The sequence below is a fragment of the Manis javanica genome, chromosome X, assembly GCF_040802235.1.
Source record: "Manis javanica isolate MJ-LG chromosome X, MJ_LKY, whole genome shotgun sequence".
In the NCBI taxonomy this organism is placed as follows: domain Eukaryota; kingdom Metazoa; phylum Chordata; class Mammalia; order Pholidota; family Manidae; genus Manis; species Manis javanica.
The window spans coordinates 107,871,905-107,892,078 of NC_133174.1; the positions used below are offsets into that span (position 1 = coordinate 107,871,905).

A 20,174-nucleotide genomic window follows, 5' to 3' on the forward strand; every position below is an offset into this window, starting at 1 on the left:
TTTTTGCTAATGTAATGAAATGAGAATTGCACATAATATTCCAGTACCTTCTCTCTTGTTTATTTCGCTTCTGTATCCAAAGTCTCTTGGATTCCTTTTTTGTATTACTGTGAGTTGAACAATATTCTTGGTGTTATCAGAGGCACGTAGAAAGTATAGGTACCGGATCTGTAAGTTATCGTGGGTCGTAGTGATAGTGACTGTCGCCCGGCAAGCATTCTTTATCTTTCTTAAGTATATCGAAATGGAGAATAGGAGTATTTTTGAAGCTGTGTCAAATTGCTAGTTTCAAATAAACTAGATTTTTAAATGGCAGTTAATACCATTTTGAAGGAATTGAAGTAATGTTTGTGTGTGTGTGTGTGTGTGTGTGTGTGTGTATGTATATACATATATATATGTATGTGTTTTTAAATTTCAGTATGGAAGAGAAACTGAACAGCTAAACAAACTCAGTAGAGGAGATGGAAGACAGAATCTCTTTTCTTTTGATTCGGAAGTTCAGGTACTGACGATATGTCTTAAAATAATCCTAATCCTAGAATTATTACTTACTCAGATACACAGTAGCTGTGAAATGTTGAATAAAATCACTGATGTTTAGCATCACTGGGCAACATTTGTATTTGTCCGTTTACTTTGAACAGGTAGCTTAACAGCTAGCTGCACTCATGACTGTCACGTGCACATAGATAGTTTGGCACTGAACATGTTTGGTTTTTTTTGCCTGGTCTCAATATTCTTTTCCCTTCATCTCAACCCTCAACATGGGTAAAGAACCCTTAAAGATGGTTTCAGTGCTGTTTTAACCCATTAAATGCAATTGTGATCCAGTAGCAGCGAGTATCTGCAGTGTAAAGAACCCCGGGTCATATGAGACGTGTGATTTATTTTCCATTTTTGATGTAAGTCTGTAGAACTGGTAAAATTTTCATGTCTGGCTTTTCAGTGGAAAGCAGTGCAGGGAAGTGCAGATTCACGTGCATGAGTATTTTAACCTCTTCCATGAGAGTTAGGCACCCTTTGTACTAAGATACATGCAGTTAATGTTTAATGTCGTGACATTTTCTAATTAAATTGCTGATTCATCTAAAGCAAAAAATTCTACAGTATATAAATATTACAAACATTTTTCCTAATGGTAACGTATCTCAGGAGAAAATGAAATTATTTAGGGAAAGGTGGATTTTCTGTTTTCACTTTTTCTACATGAGACCTCTAATTAAAATCTTACGGGTTTTTATTTTGAAATAGAAAAGTATGTGTTGTATAACCATTATAGTTTTTGTCTCAGTGAAAATATAAAAATATAAAAATTGGGGGAAGACATTTCATTTTTTTTCTCTTTGCTTCATGTTTTTCTCATTACAGTTTTTTTTAGTCTGAAATGGAAAATATATACAGCGCATCAAGAACACAGACATTTTTCCTTAGTGAAAATACTATATAAGAAATAAAATTATTTGGGGAAAAGTTTTTTAAATGTTTGGTCTTTTTTCCATAGCAGTATTATCTTGTTTGTGTAACTTACGTAATTTTTAAAAAAAAGTATATAGCAGACCCTGGGGATGTCAGTCCCGAGGCAGTCAGAAATTTACTCCTTCCAACAAGTCTGAGCCTTGGATTCCACCCCCTCCCTTCTCCCCCCACCAATGACTGGGCTCTTAATGGAACACCTCAGGCTGTTGCATTGTATACAAAGAAACCAATTGACTGTGGTTGACACTTAATCCAGCATCTTTAAGAAATTTGTGGTGTAGTGTTTTTGTGGTCATGGAACTGAAGTGATACTGTGTTTGAGTTATCAGTGAGCTGTAGTGAGAGAAAAAATCACAGCTGCAATGAAACTTGAAGGGCAAAAAACTGAGTTTAAGGTAGGTTACGGAAGGCAGTCTCAGCACAAAGAAATCTATGCTGTATGTGTCAACGACCTTTTCTAAGTGATGTGCCGTCCGATGATACCACCCTTCTCTTTGGGCCACAGTTTGACATTTAGAGAGAGGTTTTCTACCGTGGACCTTAGAGCGCAAAGAAAACACTGGCTGACTGCCGGGGATAGATAGCCCCAAGTCTGAGCTCCTGGCGAAGGCCATGTGTCCATCCCAATATCTGCCCTTGCAGGCCTCAGAAGGGAAAGGATACGGGGCCTGGGGCGGTTTCGTCCAGTTCTCTTCACGTTCCACTCTCCGAGTAAGATAGAGAGGAGAGCAGATAAAGGGGCAGAAATTAGAATTGATCTCCATGGCAGTGACTTGTCTCCGCTCGCTCCACAGATAAGTATTCAAGAGGGAGCTGTCTAGTCCCACACATTTGTATTGCCTTTGTAGATGAATAGACTCAGAGGGGGGAAAAATCATGCTTTCAGGTACGAATATTACACAGGCCCTTTTAAGGAGGATTCTTGTCAGTGATACAGGCTATGTCAGAATGTCTGTAATTACCAGAGACTCTGCAGGCACAACACCTATTTTGGCTTGAAGAACTTAAGCGATTGAGAGAAATTCTTGCGTTTGTTGGCTTGAGTTTTCTATATTGGCAGTATATTCTGCTCAGATTCACCTAATCACTTCCCGTCTACCCTGTCTCTGGTCTTAACGGAAATAGAGTAAGTTGCCCCACTATCTTTACTTTTCCTCCCATTTGTGAACAGCATGTAAGTCTACTCAGAACGAACACAAGCACTCAGATTGCCTGAGTTGTGTGAGCTCAGGAGGATTCTAGGAGTGTCTTTGTGGAGGGGAAGGTTCCTCCCCTGCTGAGAGGAATTCCTTGACTCCCAATATCTTTTTTTAAAACTAACTTATTGCTATTTCAATTTTTTTTCTTTTTTGGTATCATTAATCTACAATTACATGAAGGACATTATGTTTACTAGGCTCCCCCCTTCACCAAGTCCCCCCCAGATCCCCGTTCACAGTCACTGTCCATCAACATAGTAAGATGCTGTAAAATCACTACTTGTCACCAAGTTCACAGTCACTGTCCTTCAACATAGTAAGATGCTGTAGAATCACTACTTGTCTTCTCTGTGTTGCACAGCCCTTCCCGTGCCCCCCACCCCCCAACACTATACACGCTAATCGTAATGCCCCATTTCAAATTTTTTTTTAAGAAAAAAAATCTGTGTGGCAGCCCGATACATCCCCCAGCTCTGTTAGAGCCTGAGTTCAGTGTTTATCAGTTCCCTAAGCAGACACCTCTCCCTCTGTTCATCATTTAAAAGTAGGTGGTCCCCAGGGTTCCAGCCTTGTCCTGTTCCACGGCCTCGCTGCCACTGACTCCAGAGTGCAGATCTTGAACCCAGACCTTATTTTTCCAACCGCTTACTACCATCACCTCAGACTCAACACATCCCACACTGAACTCATCATCTCTACTCACCCTCATGTGTATTTCACAGCTAAGTTTGTAATGTTACATTCTACTAAATCATCCAAGTTAGAGACCATTGGGTTGTTTTTGATGCCTCCCAAATCCATTCATGTCACTTTTGCGTCCCGCACAGCTCGTGAAAGAAACAAAATTCCTACCATCTTAGAACATGTATCTTTGGGGAAGACGAACCATGAACAACTAAGAAAATACAAAAAAGAGTAATGTTAGGGAACTAAATCAAGGAAAGAAGTATAATTGTCAGAGTGTGCAGTTTTATATAGGAACTTAAGGTCTCTCTGTGGAAATGCAAATTGACTGGAGACTTGAATGAAGTGAAGGGAGTAAGCCGTGCATCTACTTGGGGGAGGAAGGTTCCTGGCAGAACAGCAAGTGCAAAGGCACTGAGGTGAGGGTGTACTTGGTATGCTGGAGAAATGGCCAAGGAAGCCAGTGTGGCTGGAGGAGAGAACAGGGAAGGCAAGAGTGGTAGGATATGAGGTCAGAGAGGAGTGGAAGTAGGTAGGGTGTCATGCTGTGTAGGGTTTTGTAGACCGTCGTGCAGACTTGTGACTTTTCCAATGCCTGAGATCAGAGTCTCATCATCTCCCTCTAGGATTTCTCTGTCAGTATTTGAACTTTAGTGTAAGAGCTCCACGAAAGCTTGTTGAATGCAAAAATTGAAAAGGTTCATTCAAATGAAGAATAGACAGAAAACTGTTAGATTCTGGAGTTTTGACTTGTAGGTCTATGTTAATATGAATTGTGTTTTTTTGGGGGCGCAGTGATTCATATTAATCTGTTTTGTAGAGGTTGGACTTTTCAGGAATTGAACCCGATATAAAGCCATTTGAGGAAAAGTGCAATAAACGTTTCCAAGTAAATTGCCATGATTTAACATTCAATATCTTGGGTCAAGTTGGAGACAATGCCAAGGGACCACCCACGAACGTATGTATGACTTCACCTTCCACCTCCCTTAAAACAGTGCATTAAGGAAGCACCCTTGTTTTTTACTGCTGAGAACCAACTTCTGGGATGAAAATTCCATTGCTACATGTTGTAATGAATTTGGCATGGAAGCATTTCCATACACGTCTCTTTCTTTTGCCAAAATATAAATGCGTTTCCATCTTGAGAGGCTTCATGAGCCTTAGAGTGGGTTCTTAACGTTAAGAGGGACACAGCCCCAGGACCCCGAAAACCCTCAGAATTTGTGAATCCTATGAGAGAATCTGACTTCTTCTGTGAAACTGGCCCATAGCAATGGGAAAGAGGCACCAAAGCCGTGCGGGGGTCCAGATGCTGTGATGTTAAGCTAGCCTCACTCGCTGTTCTCACAGAGGGAACTCGTTTGGTTCTGCACAGAAAATTCTAATTATTAGCTGTCGTGGATCATTTGAATTGCTCGGAAGTACTTGAAACTGGAAATACAGAATCTCCAAAGGTTCATCTTTATTTTTTGGTCCTAGTTTTATCTCTGAACAGTATCCACAGTGATTTTATTTTCCACCACGTAGCTGAAATGTACGAGCAGACTCGCTGTGTGTACAGGGTTAGTCTCTATGCCATCTGGCATGAAATTTCTCTTTGTGACCAGCTTTCAAATGCCATCTGTAGAGAGGAATCATGTCTTCCAGAACTGCTGATGGGGCAAAGCTTTTGTCAAGTAATTTGATGTTGACTGATATTAGCTCTTATGAGATGTATAAATCCAGTAAGCTGTATCATAACAGCAGGGAAGATGTATTTCTACTCTAGAGCATTGGCATTATTTTTAGGTAATCTCAGTAAACGTATGGAGAATTGAATTGTATTCATGTCACAGTTGATGTTCCTTAAATGTGCCTTCTGATTTCTGTTCATTCAAAACAAATTTACAACTTGTAAAATTTAACAGAAGTTAAAAGTTGATAGTCTTGTTATTTTAGAATGTTCTTCTTATATGCAGATGAGCTGTAACGCAATTTTAGCTAAATGCTGAACTCAGGAAAGAACTGTAATCACAGAAACTTGAGGAACAAGAGAAGCTGTTTTGTAATTTGTGCCCCTCCTCCCATCGCCCCTAAAAAAAGTCTTAGTTTAAAAATGATATTTTCCTCCCCAGGTTGAACCGTTTTTTATCAGTCTTGCCTTATTCGATGTAAAGAACAATTGTAAGATTTCGGCTGACTTCCACATAGACCTGAACCCCCCATCTGTCCGTGAGATGCTGTGGGGTGCTTCAACCCAACCGGCCAGTGATGGAAATACAAAAGGTTCCTCACCTGAGTCTGTCATTCATGGAATTGCTGAATCTCACTTACGCTACATAAAGCAGGTAAGCGATGATCTTTTAGCGTTGGTGATATATTCAAAATAAGAACCAGAAGCACCCTAGGATTATGCCAGTTTCAGGCCGGTGTTTTCAGGGGCATTCCACCTCTTGTAGGTCTCGGTATAGGTGTTTTACTGGCGACTGAAGTTGGAGGGCAGAAATGGAAACCAGCAAATAATGCTAGTCATACAGTGGTGATGTGACATTTTCAGTGGGGCCATAATGTGAGTCTCAAAGGAAGTATTTTGTGCGATGGAATGCAGATAACAGATACCACCACCACCACCACCACCCCCACCCCCCCTCCACACACACACACACACACACACACACACACACACACGCACGCACCCCACCCCCCCACCATACCACCACCACCACCAACCCCCCCTCCACACACACACACACCCCACCATACCACCACCACCACCCCCCCCCCCCCCCCCCCCCCACCCACACACATACACACACACACACACACACACACCTCACCCCCCCCCACCCCCTCCCCGCCACACCAAAATGCATACTTCTGAGCAGGGCAATAGGTGCCTGAAAGGCTCACCTCTTTGAAGACAGAACTGACCCTACAATAACCTCTCATCCCTAATTCCCATTTCCATTATGAGTAGGTAGTTTTAATGACACATAGAGGCTCTTTATAAAAGGAGTTCTGGCTGAAAAGCAAAGGGAGGGAACTGCTGTGTCACAGCTGAAATGCTGCTTTCTTCAGCCCTGTCTGAGGCAAAGAATCCCCTTTAGAAGGAGCCTAACAGGTCCTGGCCTTTTGACCTCTGGCCAGGCTGGAGGCCATAAGAGGATGGGCAGAGCCGAATTGACGGTCTGCCTTCTAGAGTTTGGCAACTGAAGGGAAACTGGAGTGTGGCAAAGAATGAAAGTGGGAAGAGGCAGATGGGAACAAAGCAGCTCACACTGTGAGATTTGTTTTTCCCGAAATAAAAACATTCCTCTTTTCTTCTGATTATAAAGGTAAATACACTACTATGTAGAAAATTCAAACAATACAGAAAACATAAAGAAGAAATTAAAAATCACGTCTTGTAGCTGATAATCATTAACATTTTGGTGAACATCTTTCTAGACATCTCTGCTGTGTATATATAAACACATGTACAGTATGTATACTCTTACAGAAACTGTCATGTTCATGCTGTTTTGTATCGACTATATTCATGTAACGTCGTGTTCATCCTGTGTCAATGTCTCTGGATCCATTACATTCTTATTAAAGGCTAATATGGTATTCCATTGATTTAGCTAGTCAGGATCTTTCTAATCTTTGGATATCCTAAATAATGCTCCATTGAACATCCCTGCACATATATGTTATTAGCTCCTTTGTTGAATTACCTCCTTAGAGTGAATTCCAAGCATTGGGGTTTTCAGGGTTCAAGATTAGGCTCATTGATACAGGTTGCCGCATGGTACTGGAAGAGTTTAACTTGTGTCGTCACACCTTCTTTGGGCTATGGATCTGTGGTAGCTTTTCCCCCATTAGGGCCCCTTTGTTTGTTACTCAGCCTATCGTCACATACGTGAACATTCCGTTATGACGGTCTTTGCTTCCAACAGAGATTGAGCAAGTACAGTATTTATTGTAAGTATTTGAGAACCTGCTATTGAAATTTTTGGTTTAAAATTTCTCACACAATATCAAGTAAGTCCTTTTAAGCCATGGTGCATTTACTGTCTTACTTCCATGGACTCAGCTTTGTGTTCAGGGCAAGAAGTTTAAATTGTGAATTCAGGTGTCATCCCACTTGTAATCTAGGTCAGGAAGAAAAATCAACCTTTGCTGAATAGCTTCCGTATGCCGGAATTTTCCATCGGTGTCTCGTGTGATTGTCATAGCCTTGTGAAATCGTGTAGTTGTTGCTGTTTTGCGGATGAGGAAACTGCATGTGAGAGAGGTGAAGTCAGCTGCCCACCGTATGTAGCCAGTAGTGGTAAAGGCAGGATTTGAAGCTTAGGTCTGCTTGGAAGGAAGGACCTCAGTTACCAGTGTGAGGCAGAATGTGTAATCAAGTAAGGAAGTACATAGCACAATGATAGTGGAGGAGTTTGGAACGTGAGGAGGGGTCAGCGGTTGGGAGTTCACTCAGGACTGCATAGAAGGTGTGGGGCTGGAGAGAGGCCTCAGAGGAATAGATGAGGGCTGGAAAGGTGAGAATGCTGGGTTGTGGCCTCCCACAACTTTACCATTTTGCACCCTTTTTCAAATAGACTCAAGATACCGGGAAGTGGTCATTTATTTCAAGTAGTTGAGAATTTTATTTTAAAGAAGTTTTTTTTTTCTCCCTCAACTTCTTCCCATTTAGGATGAGGAGGAAGTACTATGGTGGAGAGAGACTGAGGGTTATTAGCAGATCTGAATACTAATCTCAGCTCTTTAGTAACAATTTAAGCACTTATTTCTCCCATTGTGTTCCTCTAGGCCCTTTATCTGAGTGAAGTTACAATTCTCACAACACCGTAGTGAAGTAGGTGTAGGTACTGTCACTGTCCCCATTTTATGGATGAGGAAATAGGCACAGAGCAGTCAGGTGGCTTGCCTGAGGTCACAGAGCTAATACGATGGGGAACAGGAGCTGAACCTAGGTCTGGCAGTCTCCACAGCCCAGGTTTTTGCCCCTGTGTGTACTGCTCCCATGTCACCCTAGAGAGGGAGAAATGGCCTAGCTTCCCAGCATTTCCACAAAGGGCTGTCTGGCAGGCCCGTCCCTTCCAGCAAGGCTCTTTAAGTGGCAGTGTTATCTATAGGAAGTGGCAGCTCCCAGGGCTTAGCGCACAGTGAGTTTTGAGGCCATTGTAGGCACTCCCCATCCATGCCTTGGGGTGTTTCATTCCAGGGGCTTCCCGAGAAGCAACAGGGTGGCCACAGGAACAGCAGGAGAAAGTTGGGTCCATTGAGTCGTTCTGCCTCCCGGACACCAGACAGCTACTGTGACCATTCATTTTACTCTTCACTGCCTGGCAGTTTCATTGCAGATACACTGGCAGAACTCAGACCCCCACTGGCCCCCATGATCAGACGTTGGATTGGGGTTTTGGGGAAGCCGCCGACTCCTGGGAGTCCACCTCCCTGTGGCTCTGTGGGTTCCCCGCTGAGGGCAGCAGTGGCTGGGGTGGTGAAAGGGTGTGGAGTGTCCCCCGACTGTGCCCCTTCCTGCCATGCCCTGGGGGCTGTGTAAGTGCTGGGGACTGGAGTGGGGGGGACCTGAACCATTCCTTAGAGGGGGGAGAGAGGGCCGTGAAGTGGATAAGAGCCCCCCATTGTGGGGGGCTGGTGAGAAAAAAGGTCTGGGTCAGAGGCCTTGTCCTGGAGGGCCAGACTCCCAGCCCACACAGGCTTCGTGGGTGCTCTCTGGCTCTGCTTCCGTATTCTGGGGGAGGGAGAGGGCTAGGAGCTGCTGGGACAGGAGGCCAGACAGCCCCAGAGAGTGTCCCCCTGCACTGGAAGCCCTGGTCCGTTAAAAAGCGAACCTCGAACCTCTCTGTGCATCGGCGTCCTCAGGTGTGCCCTGGGCTACCGTGAGCCTGCGCCAAGGTGTGCCAGCCCGGTGCTTGGCGCTGCCCCAGGCCCGTGGCGTCTGCTCAGGACAACTGCTGGTAGGAGCAGCAGTAACCATGATCACAGATGAACAAACGAAAGCAGCTTGCTCTCGTCAGTTGTCAGCTTCCTGAAAATTGTTGGCTTCAGTGTGGGGAGATCACCAGGGTACTGGGAATGGGGGAAAATAGGTGCTCAGGGAACACTAGCTGCAGCAATACTCGGTATTACTGTTCTCATCCAGCCTCACTGTGTGAGGTGGCTGCGTGGGCCTCAATGCTGAGAGGCAGTAAGTAGAGCATGGGCTGTGTAGCCCAGAAGCCCTGGCTCCAGTTTTCTTCACCCACTTACTGCTGCCGAAACCTCTCTAAGCCTCGGTTTCTTATTCTGTAAAATGGGTATAGTGTATGTAGTACCTGCATTCAGTGGGTTTTATGAAGACCAAGTCAGATAATGCCCAAAAGTCATCCAGCAGAGTTAGGTGACAATCATGAAGGATGAGATCACACTCAAGGTGTGCTGCTCAGCACACTTTCCGCCGCCCACGGCTCCACCTCACAGTACCGGAAATCGAGTTCCGTGACCTTGAGATGCTTCGGGCCACTCCGGTAATATCCAGGTACCTCATGGACATTACTTGATTTAATCCATGCAATTCCTTCCTGTCTCCTTCAGAGGCTTCTATCCGGAACAGACGAGATAATGTGTCTGAAATGCTTTGAAAACCGGCATGTACTATCTCAACACAATTGGTACTACACCAAGTAGAAAAACAAAACTTGGTAGAGTCCCAATGATGGATTTTTCCACTTGAATTCATATGTGGGGAGCTCCTTTAAACAACAGATAGAACCAACTAACAGACTATTGGGGAGGAGCTGAACTGGACAGGGGCTGATGACACGGTGGTCCTGTAGGCATTCAGAAAAAAACTCCCGTGACTTGGGTTGTGTCTAAATCGGTACCCTGAAATAAAGTGTGTGGGAACAAAGTGAGCTTTCAGTCCTTTGTCTCCCCTACTTTTCCATTGAAAGCGTCAGGGCTTTTACAGAAAACGAAGGAGTATTTCCTATAGGGATGACTTAGTTTTTATGTTATGCAGAGCAGTAAAGTATTTTCTTCCTTCTTAGCTACCATTAGTATTAACTGAATGTGAGTGAATTGCTCTGGAGTTTCCTGCAGCTACATTTAAAAAATACATATCCCGTTCCACCTGAGCAGTGCACTCTGTTTTCCCACATGCCAATTGAGCCAAACAGTGCGCATTACATTAATTAGGTCTAAGAATGCATGCACCCTGCAAACACAGCCAAATGCGAGAGGCTAAGCAGCAATGGTGACAGCTGCATTTGGGGACTCATAGATCTGAAGCTGGTGACCAAATAGAAAATCCACTTTGAAAAGGAACATCAGGAGCTTTGAAAACTGCATGAAAGAAAATGCTGTCTAATTCCAGGGTCTTGGGACATGATCCTGTGTTGAATTATCAGCATTCTATGCTAAACATGCTACCAGGAATCATAAACCAAACAACTGTATCATGATGTGACAAAGAAAAGGCTAAATAATGGAAGGATTTGTTTTCCAGGGAATTTTCTCAGTGACAAATCCACATCCTGAAATTTTCCTAGTTGCAAGAATTGAAAAGGTGCTCCAGGGAAACATTACACACTGTGCAGAGCCCTACATCAAAAATTCAGACCCAGCAAAGGTATTTATGAAGATCGTTTGTGAACATTTCAGCTTAATAAGGAATTTGTCTCTCCCTGATATTTAAATGGTATTGTCAATAACCTTTTTAAACAAACTTACTCAGCATGCAGCATATTCTGGAAATACTGTATACTCTGCTAGTATGCATGCTGAAGCTTGGGTATGTCTTTTCTTCCCCTTCTCGTTTATGTTCTGTTTACATGACATTTTGATTTCTGCCGGCTTATCAAAATAAGAGCTAAAGGCTTTTAGGCGACATCTGCTCGTTGACACCGTATCCTTGGCAATAGCCCCTCTCTTTACTCCCAGCCCTACGTACAAGCCCTAGAATGTCAGAGCTGGAAGAGAAAAGATGACTCAGTCCTGTAGTTCCCAAATGCCGGTCTGTACTCAGATGTACTCCTGTGATAAAATGAGAAAAGAGAAGATAGTGAACGATCATGAAGCTCAGTGTATCCAGTTCAAAGGGTGATCCCTCATTCTGCGATTTCTGTCCTTCCTACTTTCTCAGCGTTACACCTGTCGCTCACAAAGCGCTGGCATATTCAATAATAGGGATTCTTTTCCTGTCTATAATGTCTTCTTCAAAGGGCAACCCTTAAGAGTCAGCAACCTGAATGATCATCCAAATTTCTGGGTCAGGAAACCCGAACTTTTGGGAACGATTGATCTAATCCTCTCCTCTCATTTTATAAATGGGTAGACTGAGGCCCGGAGAGGGACAGCGCTCCTGGCACAGTTCATTAGCAGCTCTCCAGCTGCTGAGTCTTAGGAAGAGTCAGTCTGTTGTACGTGGCATTTGGCTGTGTATCCAAATAGTGTTTATGAAGTGGAAGATGCTGGGGAGACACGTGACTACTTTTGGGGGAGAAAACAGTCTCAACAATATAGATAAAAGCCTCTAGTATTGTGTGTCCCTAGGGATACGCATCCAGCAGCATTTCACAGCCTGTTTAGACTCTATAGGCGGTTAATCTCCTTTGGCACTTGTCCGTGCCTGCTCAGACAGCAGCTCTTGCCCACACTAAACTCACTGCATTGACTCTTGGTCATTTGGCTTTTATCTTGGGCGTAAAAAAGGTCAGCTGTATCTACAGCAAACTTCTCCCAAGAATGATGCGTGTCTGTTTTCTCATGGATGAAAGGAAATACACGTTAAAACAGCTTAACATTTTCCCAGTAGAGGTCTTTGGTATGAAGTGTGCCCTACATCTGTTTTGTCTGCTTCCTGGTATCTTGATGAAGGCTCTGTTGATGAAAAACACAAAACCTTCAAGAAACACTTTGTGCTTGGGAAGTGGGTAACTGATGCATACTGTGTTTTACTTGTAGCTGTCTCTCTTTTGTTTTTCTAGATTTTGACGTTGCCTATCAGTAAGGTGGGGAATTAATTTTTCTGGGTGAGTCCCTGGTAGTTTGAACATCTATAAGCAAATGTTCTTCTTTTCTGACCCTAGACAGCCCAGAAGGTGTACAGGACAGCTAAGCAAGTGTGTAGCCGCCTTGGACAATACAGAATGCCCTTTGCTTGGGCTGCCAGGTTTGTATAGATATAATCCTGACTCTTCTGCTCACACTCATAGGTGGAATTGAGGGCTGTTGTCCTTGCCAGCAGCATTCAGCAGTCTGTTTCCGACAAGCCAGTTATGCCACGGGACACTTGGGGGGTGCCTATGATAGCAGTCTGTTCGGGCTGCTGTAACAAACTGTAGTACACTGGGTGGCTTAGACAACAAACATTTATTTTTCACAAATCTGGAGGCTGGAAGTCAGAGATCAAGGTGCCAGCACAGTCGGGTTCGGTGAGGACTCTGTTCCAGGTTTCAGATAGCTGGCTTCTTGTGTCCTTGCTTGGTGAGAAGGAAGTGAGCTAGCTCTCTGGCCTCCTAAAAGGGCACTCATCTCACGTGTGAGGGTTCCACTCTCACAAACTAAGCACCCCCCAAAGGCCCCACCTCTTAGTACCATCCCCTTGGGGATTCGATTTCAACGTAGGAACTTTGGTGGTGGGGGCCAGAAGCGTTCAGTCCCCAACAGGGTATAAGGGTTCTTTCTCTCAGAGCGTGCTGTGCATCAAAGACCCTCTTCATTTCTTCGTGTCTTGCTTCAGGGAAATTGTCTTTGGGTTGGGTTACTGATTGGGCTGACACCACGTATTTTTATTGCATTTTAAAGCAGAGCTTATTTGCTGAAGTGATGGAAGTTTTTTCCAGAAAACCAGAAACTCCTAGTGAATTATGTGCAGTGTGCCCACTGTTTCAGAGTCGGCCTGGTTTACGCTTCGAAAACCCATCCTAGAATGATTCTGGAAAATGTATGAAAAACTAGAAGGCCAAGAATGCTGTTGTTAAGTGCAAGTGTACAATTAGTAGACTCTCTTCCTTCCTGGTGACGTGTTATCCACCACATCCCTTAGGTTACATTATTTTTTTCCCCCAAGTCTTGCCAGTCAACACAGAGTGATAACTTAAAGTGTGTTTCTTGCTTATTATGCCCCCTTGAAATACAGGTTCACTGGCTTGTTTGTGGCAAGGCCTGTACAGCTAGCTCACTGGAACTTCTGGGGAAAGGGCATCACGTTCTGGGGAATTCAATCAGTTATGTTCAATGGGTGTTGGGGAGTAGCATAAGGCAGGGAGATTGCAAGTTAATTAGCTCTTCTGTCATTTTCATTTTTTGGAAGTTCTCAACATGCATTGTATGTTGGTAGATGAGAAAAGGCACGTTGTCCTTGTTTTGCAGGCTGATAAAAAGGTGAGGTGAATTGGCAAAGAGTAGCAGAGGTTGATATGTTTTGGCATTGTAGAAGGTGAACCATAGCTTACAGATACCAGCAAACTTAGTGATGCTCCAGCCTGGAAAGTCAGTTGCTGCCACGGTTTGTTATTATTTACTGCTCTTACGTGCTAATTCTGTACAAGGCAGGGGTCTAAGTACTTGAATGTGTACCTTATTAAGGTACTTTGATACCCAGTTCAGATGAGGAATGAAGCCGTCTCTTCCTTCCTAAATTGTTTTGGGTATCACCAGTAGCAGGAACTCACTCTGCGAAGGCCTGGCTGGGATATTTAAAAGTTGTCTCGCAAACCTGGTTACTGAAAATGAAAGAGGTATGCTCAGAAGTAGGAATGGTTAATGTGTAACCACTGTAAGAAGCTTGCCTGGGAGAACTGCGTTTCTGGCTGTAGCTGCTTCCATTGTGTTAGGTGCTTACACATTACTTCCTATTTTAGCAGTAAAATAGCTGCTTGAAAATGGGAGGAGGGGAGGGGGAGAGAATCATTCAAATTCACGTCGGAAACTCCACATAAAATACTGCAGACTCTGTGTAAATTGATCTTAAAGATCTCATTTAACTTCAGTGAACTTTTGTTGAGATATATTTTACCTTTGATTAGAATGCACATGTTTTATATGACTGATTTGATGAATTTTCACAAACGTCTATAGTCATGTAACTACCATCCCAGCCCAGATACAGAACATGCCTCTCACTCCAGAAAGTTTCCTCCTGCCCCTGACTACTCGGCTCTCCTGACCCCTACCCGGACAGCCACTGCCAGTCTCCTTGTTACCACTGAAGATGACTTTGATCTGTTACAGACCTTGACGCACATGGAATCGCGCAGCATGCGCTCTCGCATTTGGTTTCTTGTGCTCAGTCCATTTTCGAGATTCGTCTGTATTGCTGTATGTGTCAGTCATTCATTTTGAGTAGTATTCTGTTGTATGCCTATACCATTGGTTTATACATTCACTGTTGATGAATAGCTGAGTTGTTTGCAGTTTGGGGCTATAACAAATAAATCTGCCCCGAACATTAATGTGGAAACATGCCTACGAGTAGAATTGCAGGATCAGAGGGGATGTGTATGCTTACCTTCGTGAGAAGTGCCAACCTAGTTTCCAAAGTTTCACCATTTTATCCTCCCAGGACTAATCTTGTGTGTTAAATTGTCAGTACTTTAGTATTAAGAAAAAAAAAAAAACCCTCTTCTCTTGCTGTTTTAGACCCATTTTCAAAGATACTCAAGGCTCACTGGATCTGGATGGGAGATTTTCTCCTTTTTATAAACAAGACAGTAGCAAGCTTTCAAATGAGGACATTCTCAAGTTGCTCTCAGAATACAAGAAGTAAGTGTGTGGAGTTACTGCAGTAAGTCAACGTAATAGATGAATTATAATCTACTAAAATGATGAACGTGGGTCATATATGGGAGAAACCGAATGCTTTGGGGCAGTTGGATTTGGAGGCCTTTGGAAGTTTGGTGAGAGAGTAACCAGTGCATTTAGTAATCATAGCTGTAACTGTAAAATACTCTTATTTTGCACCTAGGCCAGAGAAGACCAAACTGCAGATTATTCCTGGGCAGCTGAACATCACAGTAGAGTGTGTTCCTTGTGGATTTATCAAGTAAGGATTCATGCATTGCAAGTAAGCCTTACGGGCATGTTTGAATCTCAGGTTTTTATCTTTTCGGTAACTTTATGAAGTTTTACACGGTGTATTGAATTTTTAGGGCTGTTGTAAGAAAGTATTATAGACTGGGGTGGCTTATGATGGTGGAAGTGTACTCTCTCATGGTTCTGTAGGCTTGAAGTCAAAATCAGGTGTCCACAGGGCTATGCTCCCTCTGAAAGCTCTCAATCACCAGTCACTGGATTTTGGGCCTACCCTAAATATGGTGTGACCTAATCCTAACTACTTACCCTACTTCCAATAAAGTCACATTCTGAGGTTCCAGTGGACATGAATTTTGTGTGTGTTGTCGGTGGGTGGGTGGGCGGTGGGTGGGTGGGGGATACTATTCAACCCAGTATACATGGTGAATAGTACAGATGAGCACATGAATTAAGTTGATGTTACCAGATACCGTTTCATATGTATGATGTGAGTGTTTCCCAGTCAGTTTCTGCAGCCTTTTGCCTTGTCTTAGTTTCATCAGCTAAGCGGATCAAGAAAGGAAAGGAGGGAGAATTTCTTTTCTTGTCTAAAGACAAAACTCTAAGATCCCAGGAGAAAAATACACACAAGACACGTTGCAGAAAATAAACATGAAGGGGTTAATACGTATTTGGAAAATGCAAATCTCAATAATAATGCCACTAATGCCAATGAAAACAGCAAGCTGGTTTTTGCTCATCTGTCAAATTGCAAAAATGTTCAAAGTGAAGCTGTCTAATGCTGGCTAGGTTTTGGCCAGCCACCGTCACCTATCACGAGTAGGAGTACATTTTGGCAGTAGATATCCATAGATGTTCATAACTAAGGTGTTCCAGTTCTGAGATTCTGTCTGTCCATCCATTCAGTGAATAAGCATTTATCGAGTAAGCATTTCTTGAATACCTACTGGGTGCTTTAAAATTGCAGAGGTTAAAGTCTAGCAGGAGTGGCAGACAATAAACAAGAAAACAAACGAGTAATTTCAGGTTTTGTTTGGGGTGAGCTGCATTTAAAAGGGTGGCCAAGGAAGCGCCAAGGCCTCTCTTCAGCTCAGAAACTGAGGGGGAGAAGGAAAATAGCATGTGGTGGTTGGGACTATATGTTCCAGACTGAGGAAGACCTTAAGGTGGGAACAAGCTTGGTTTATATGAACAGAAAGGAAGCCAGCGAGGCTCTAGTTTAGTGAGTGTTGGGAACAATGGAGATAGGAGAAGAAGTAGGAAGGATCATGTCATGTAGAGAATTGTGTAGACCGTAGACATGCCTTAAGAGATTGGATTTTAATCCAGGGCAATGAGAAGTCACTAAAAGACTAAGCAGGGGTGTGGTACCAATTTACATTTTAAAACATCTAAGAATACAATGGTTACCTTGTCTTAATGAAATAGCTTGAAATGTAAACAGGAGTATATGTATCAAGATACTCGGTACAGTGTTATTGTAACGAGGGAAAATTGGAAACAACCAGAGTTCAACACTGTCACTGTGGTTAAGGTAGTTACAGGACACCTACACTGTGAAACTTTGTGCAGCCATGAGAAACGATGTTTCTAAGGAGCTTGTGGCACAAGACATCAGATGAAATGCCAAAAACACCCAGGATGAAGTTCTATAAATACAGTAGGATTTTTTAATATTATTGAATAAGACAGGCATAGAGAGAAGACTGGGAGAAAATATGCCAAAATAGTAATGGTAGTTATCTTTCGGAAGTGGAGCAACCACTTGTTTCTTTGTGCCTTTATATCTCCAGACAGTCTACTGTAAGTAAGTATTGCTGTGATGCTTGGAGAAAACCAAAACCAAACTCAGCAAAAAAAATACCGTGTCCTCAGGTCCGCCCCCCCACCCCCCCCGCCCCCCGGGTCTTCTTTTTCCATCAGTATTACTCTACAGCAAGGACAGGCAGGCTTAGAGCCCCTTAAGTATATGAATCTTGCTTTGTGTGTGACTACGGTGGCTTTTTCAATACATGCTGCTGACACTTCTTGGAGGCTCTGTGTTTTTCACGTTTGGGAGTATTGAGTTTATCGTCGGTAACACATCATAAGATCTGTCGTTTCAAAAGGCTTCCATTATGTCTTAGGTGAAAAATTTGCACCTGCACCAAGTTAACTTTTTCAAAGTGACTGGCAATGAGCTAATTGGAGGCATAAATTTACTGTGATTTCCCTGATACCAATAAAAATTTGCAGTGAAAACTAAATTGCAGCCACAGGAGGAAAACTGTGATGGATTTCTTTGCAGAGTTTAAATTTGTGAAAATTACAATGTGTTATATTTGGCAAATCACTCTACCTCTACATTGAGAATGAAATTGCAATCCACGTCTGGTTTGAAGGGTTCCACTAAAATCAGCATCAGGCTACTCCACGTTGCCCCTTTGGGTTCTTAAAGTGGTTGTATGACTTTCCGGTCAATCACTGAGACTTCTGTTTGCTAAATCACTTTTTGAGAACACAGTCAGAATGTGTGTGTATATATATATATATGTGTGTGTGTGTGTGTGTGTGTCTGCATTTTTATTTTTTATTTTGGTATCATTAATCTACAATTACATGAAGAACATTATGTTTACTAGGCTCCCCCCTTCACCAAGTCCCCCCCACAAACCCCATTACAGTCACTGTCCATCAGTGTAGGAAGATGCTGCAGAATCCCTACTCTGTCTTCTCTGTGTTGTACAGCCCTCCATGTGCCGCCCGCCCCCCCCCTCCCCCCCCCACCCCCCCCCCCACCCCCCCCCCCCCCCCCCGCCTCCCGCCACATTACACATGCTAATCGTAATGCCCCCTTTATTTTTCCCTGCCCTAATCCCTCCCTTCCCACCCATCCTCCTCAGTCCCTTTCCCTTTGGTAACTGTTAGTCCATTCTTGGGTTCTGTGAGTCTGCTGCTGTTTTGTTCCTTCAGTTTTTCTTTGTTCTTATACTCCACGTATGAGTGAAATCATTTGGTACTTGTCTTTCTCCGCCTGGCTTATTTCACTGAGCATAATACCCTCTAGCTCCATCCATGTTGTTGCAAATGGTAGGATTTGTTTTCTTCTTATGGCTGAATAATATTCCATTGTGTGTATGTACCACATCTTCTTTATCCATTCATGTACTGATGGACAGTCAGTATGTATTTTTATAAATGTTGGAATATGTTAATGATCGCAACATTGTACTATCTTTGCCTTCTTTTTTTTTTTTCTTCCCCTGCTGTAGATTGTATTACTTCTTCATATGTGCCCCTGAAGCCTTTTGAAAAGAATTGTCAAAATATTACTGTGGAGGTTGAAGAGTTTGTTCCAGAAATGACAAAATATTGTTATCCATTTACTATTTACAAAAACCATCTGTATGTATATCCCTTGCAATTAAAATATGATAGCCAGAAAACATTTGCCAAGGTAAACAGTGTGAACTCTAAATTTTGGGGTATAAACTGTTATTTATAACCTTCTCATTTTGTGGCTCATTTTAAATAATTAATCATTTTAGGCGAGGAACATCGCTGTTTGTGTGGAATTCCGGGATTCAGATGAAAGTGATGGTGGCCCTCTGAAGGTTTGTTGGTGATGTTGATAAGCATCCATTTTTAGTAGAGAGAGAGATTTTGGTACTTGGTAGTTTTATTTGCTAGGTTTAATTTGTTTAAATGTCAAAAAGAAAACGTGTTAAAGGGACAGATGTAATACTGTCTTTTCTACTCTTCAACTATGAGGATTAATTACATATTAAGAAATAACAAATGAAGTAGGAGCATTTAGCTTTAAAAACGGGGAAGCTTCTTCATATGCCAGATTTTTGCCTTTGCTCCACTTTGAGTTTACATTGATCTGATGCCCAGTCACAAGGACTGTGACCTGACAGTTTATAATGGTACCATCAGGGGCCTATAAACTCCTTTCTCCTTGAAGCCTGAACAGGCTTTGAGCCGACAGAAGCACAGCATGACAGCTTTGATCTGAGAAAGGACTTACACTTTGTGACTGGCCAATTGGTGCCTCCAAACCTGAATTTTAGTGATCTATGAAAAGCAGAATTTCCCTGTTGTCTGATACAGCAATCGTGACATACCTGTCATGTCCCAGTCCCCTCACGTTACAGGTCCTTAGACCGTTAATCAGAGGCCCGAGAAGAAGCAAGCCAGGGAACATCTAACCATCATGAAGTATTTGTCTGGCTCCCTGCTTCTCTAGCTTGAGCCTAAATCAGACAGATGGATGGCTAGTCTTCCACTCAGACCACCTGGGGAAAGAGGCTGGAATGTTGAATAGCCCTTACCTTTGAGAAGAGATTATTTTTTTTCACAGAGCAGTTTAAGTTAAGGATCAGCTGGCTCCAATTAGGTGTATTTTCTCTTATTTTCCTGTCAGTGGAGGTGGGAGTAACTGTTCTCTTTGCCCCATGCAGTACCCTTTTGTATGCTAAAGATTCTTAGGTTACTTCTCAGCAGTTCCTGCAAATTGCCCATATGACCGTATTTAAGGAGAGTTGGCTGCGCATTCATTCTCATGGAGTTTCAGTTAGTTCCTTGGCATGCTGACTCTGTATTCATCCTCGAGCTTTATTAGGCCTAGAGAAGTGAACAGCTCACACTGGAAGTGAAATTGGGTCTTTCCATGGAACCATAGAAAGCCTCACGTTTACTTTATTGGTATAACAGAAAGCCCTAGACTTTTAAAATGTGGCCCATAAAGTGAGAGAACGGTAAGCTTGTCTGTAGCTTAGCGGACATTCAGTCTTTAATCCCTTTAGGCTAGGGATG

General features: G+C 43.0%; 1 protein-coding gene across 1 annotated transcript in view; it reads left to right on the forward strand.

Annotated features, from left to right (window-relative positions):
* LOC108388140 (dedicator of cytokinesis protein 11-like) overlaps positions 1–20,174 on the forward strand; it is a 135,527-nt gene that overhangs the window by 60,853 nt on the left and 54,500 nt on the right. Inside the window, 10 exon segments of the mRNA XM_073227563.1 lie at positions 422–505; positions 4,183–4,323; positions 5,480–5,692; positions 10,849–10,971; positions 12,431–12,513; positions 14,985–15,107; positions 15,310–15,373; positions 15,375–15,387; positions 18,629–18,813; positions 18,905–18,970. Coding sequence (XP_073083664.1) covers positions 422–505; positions 4,183–4,323; positions 5,480–5,692; positions 10,849–10,971; positions 12,431–12,513; positions 14,985–15,107; positions 15,310–15,373; positions 15,375–15,387; positions 18,629–18,813; positions 18,905–18,970 — 1,095 coding nt within the window.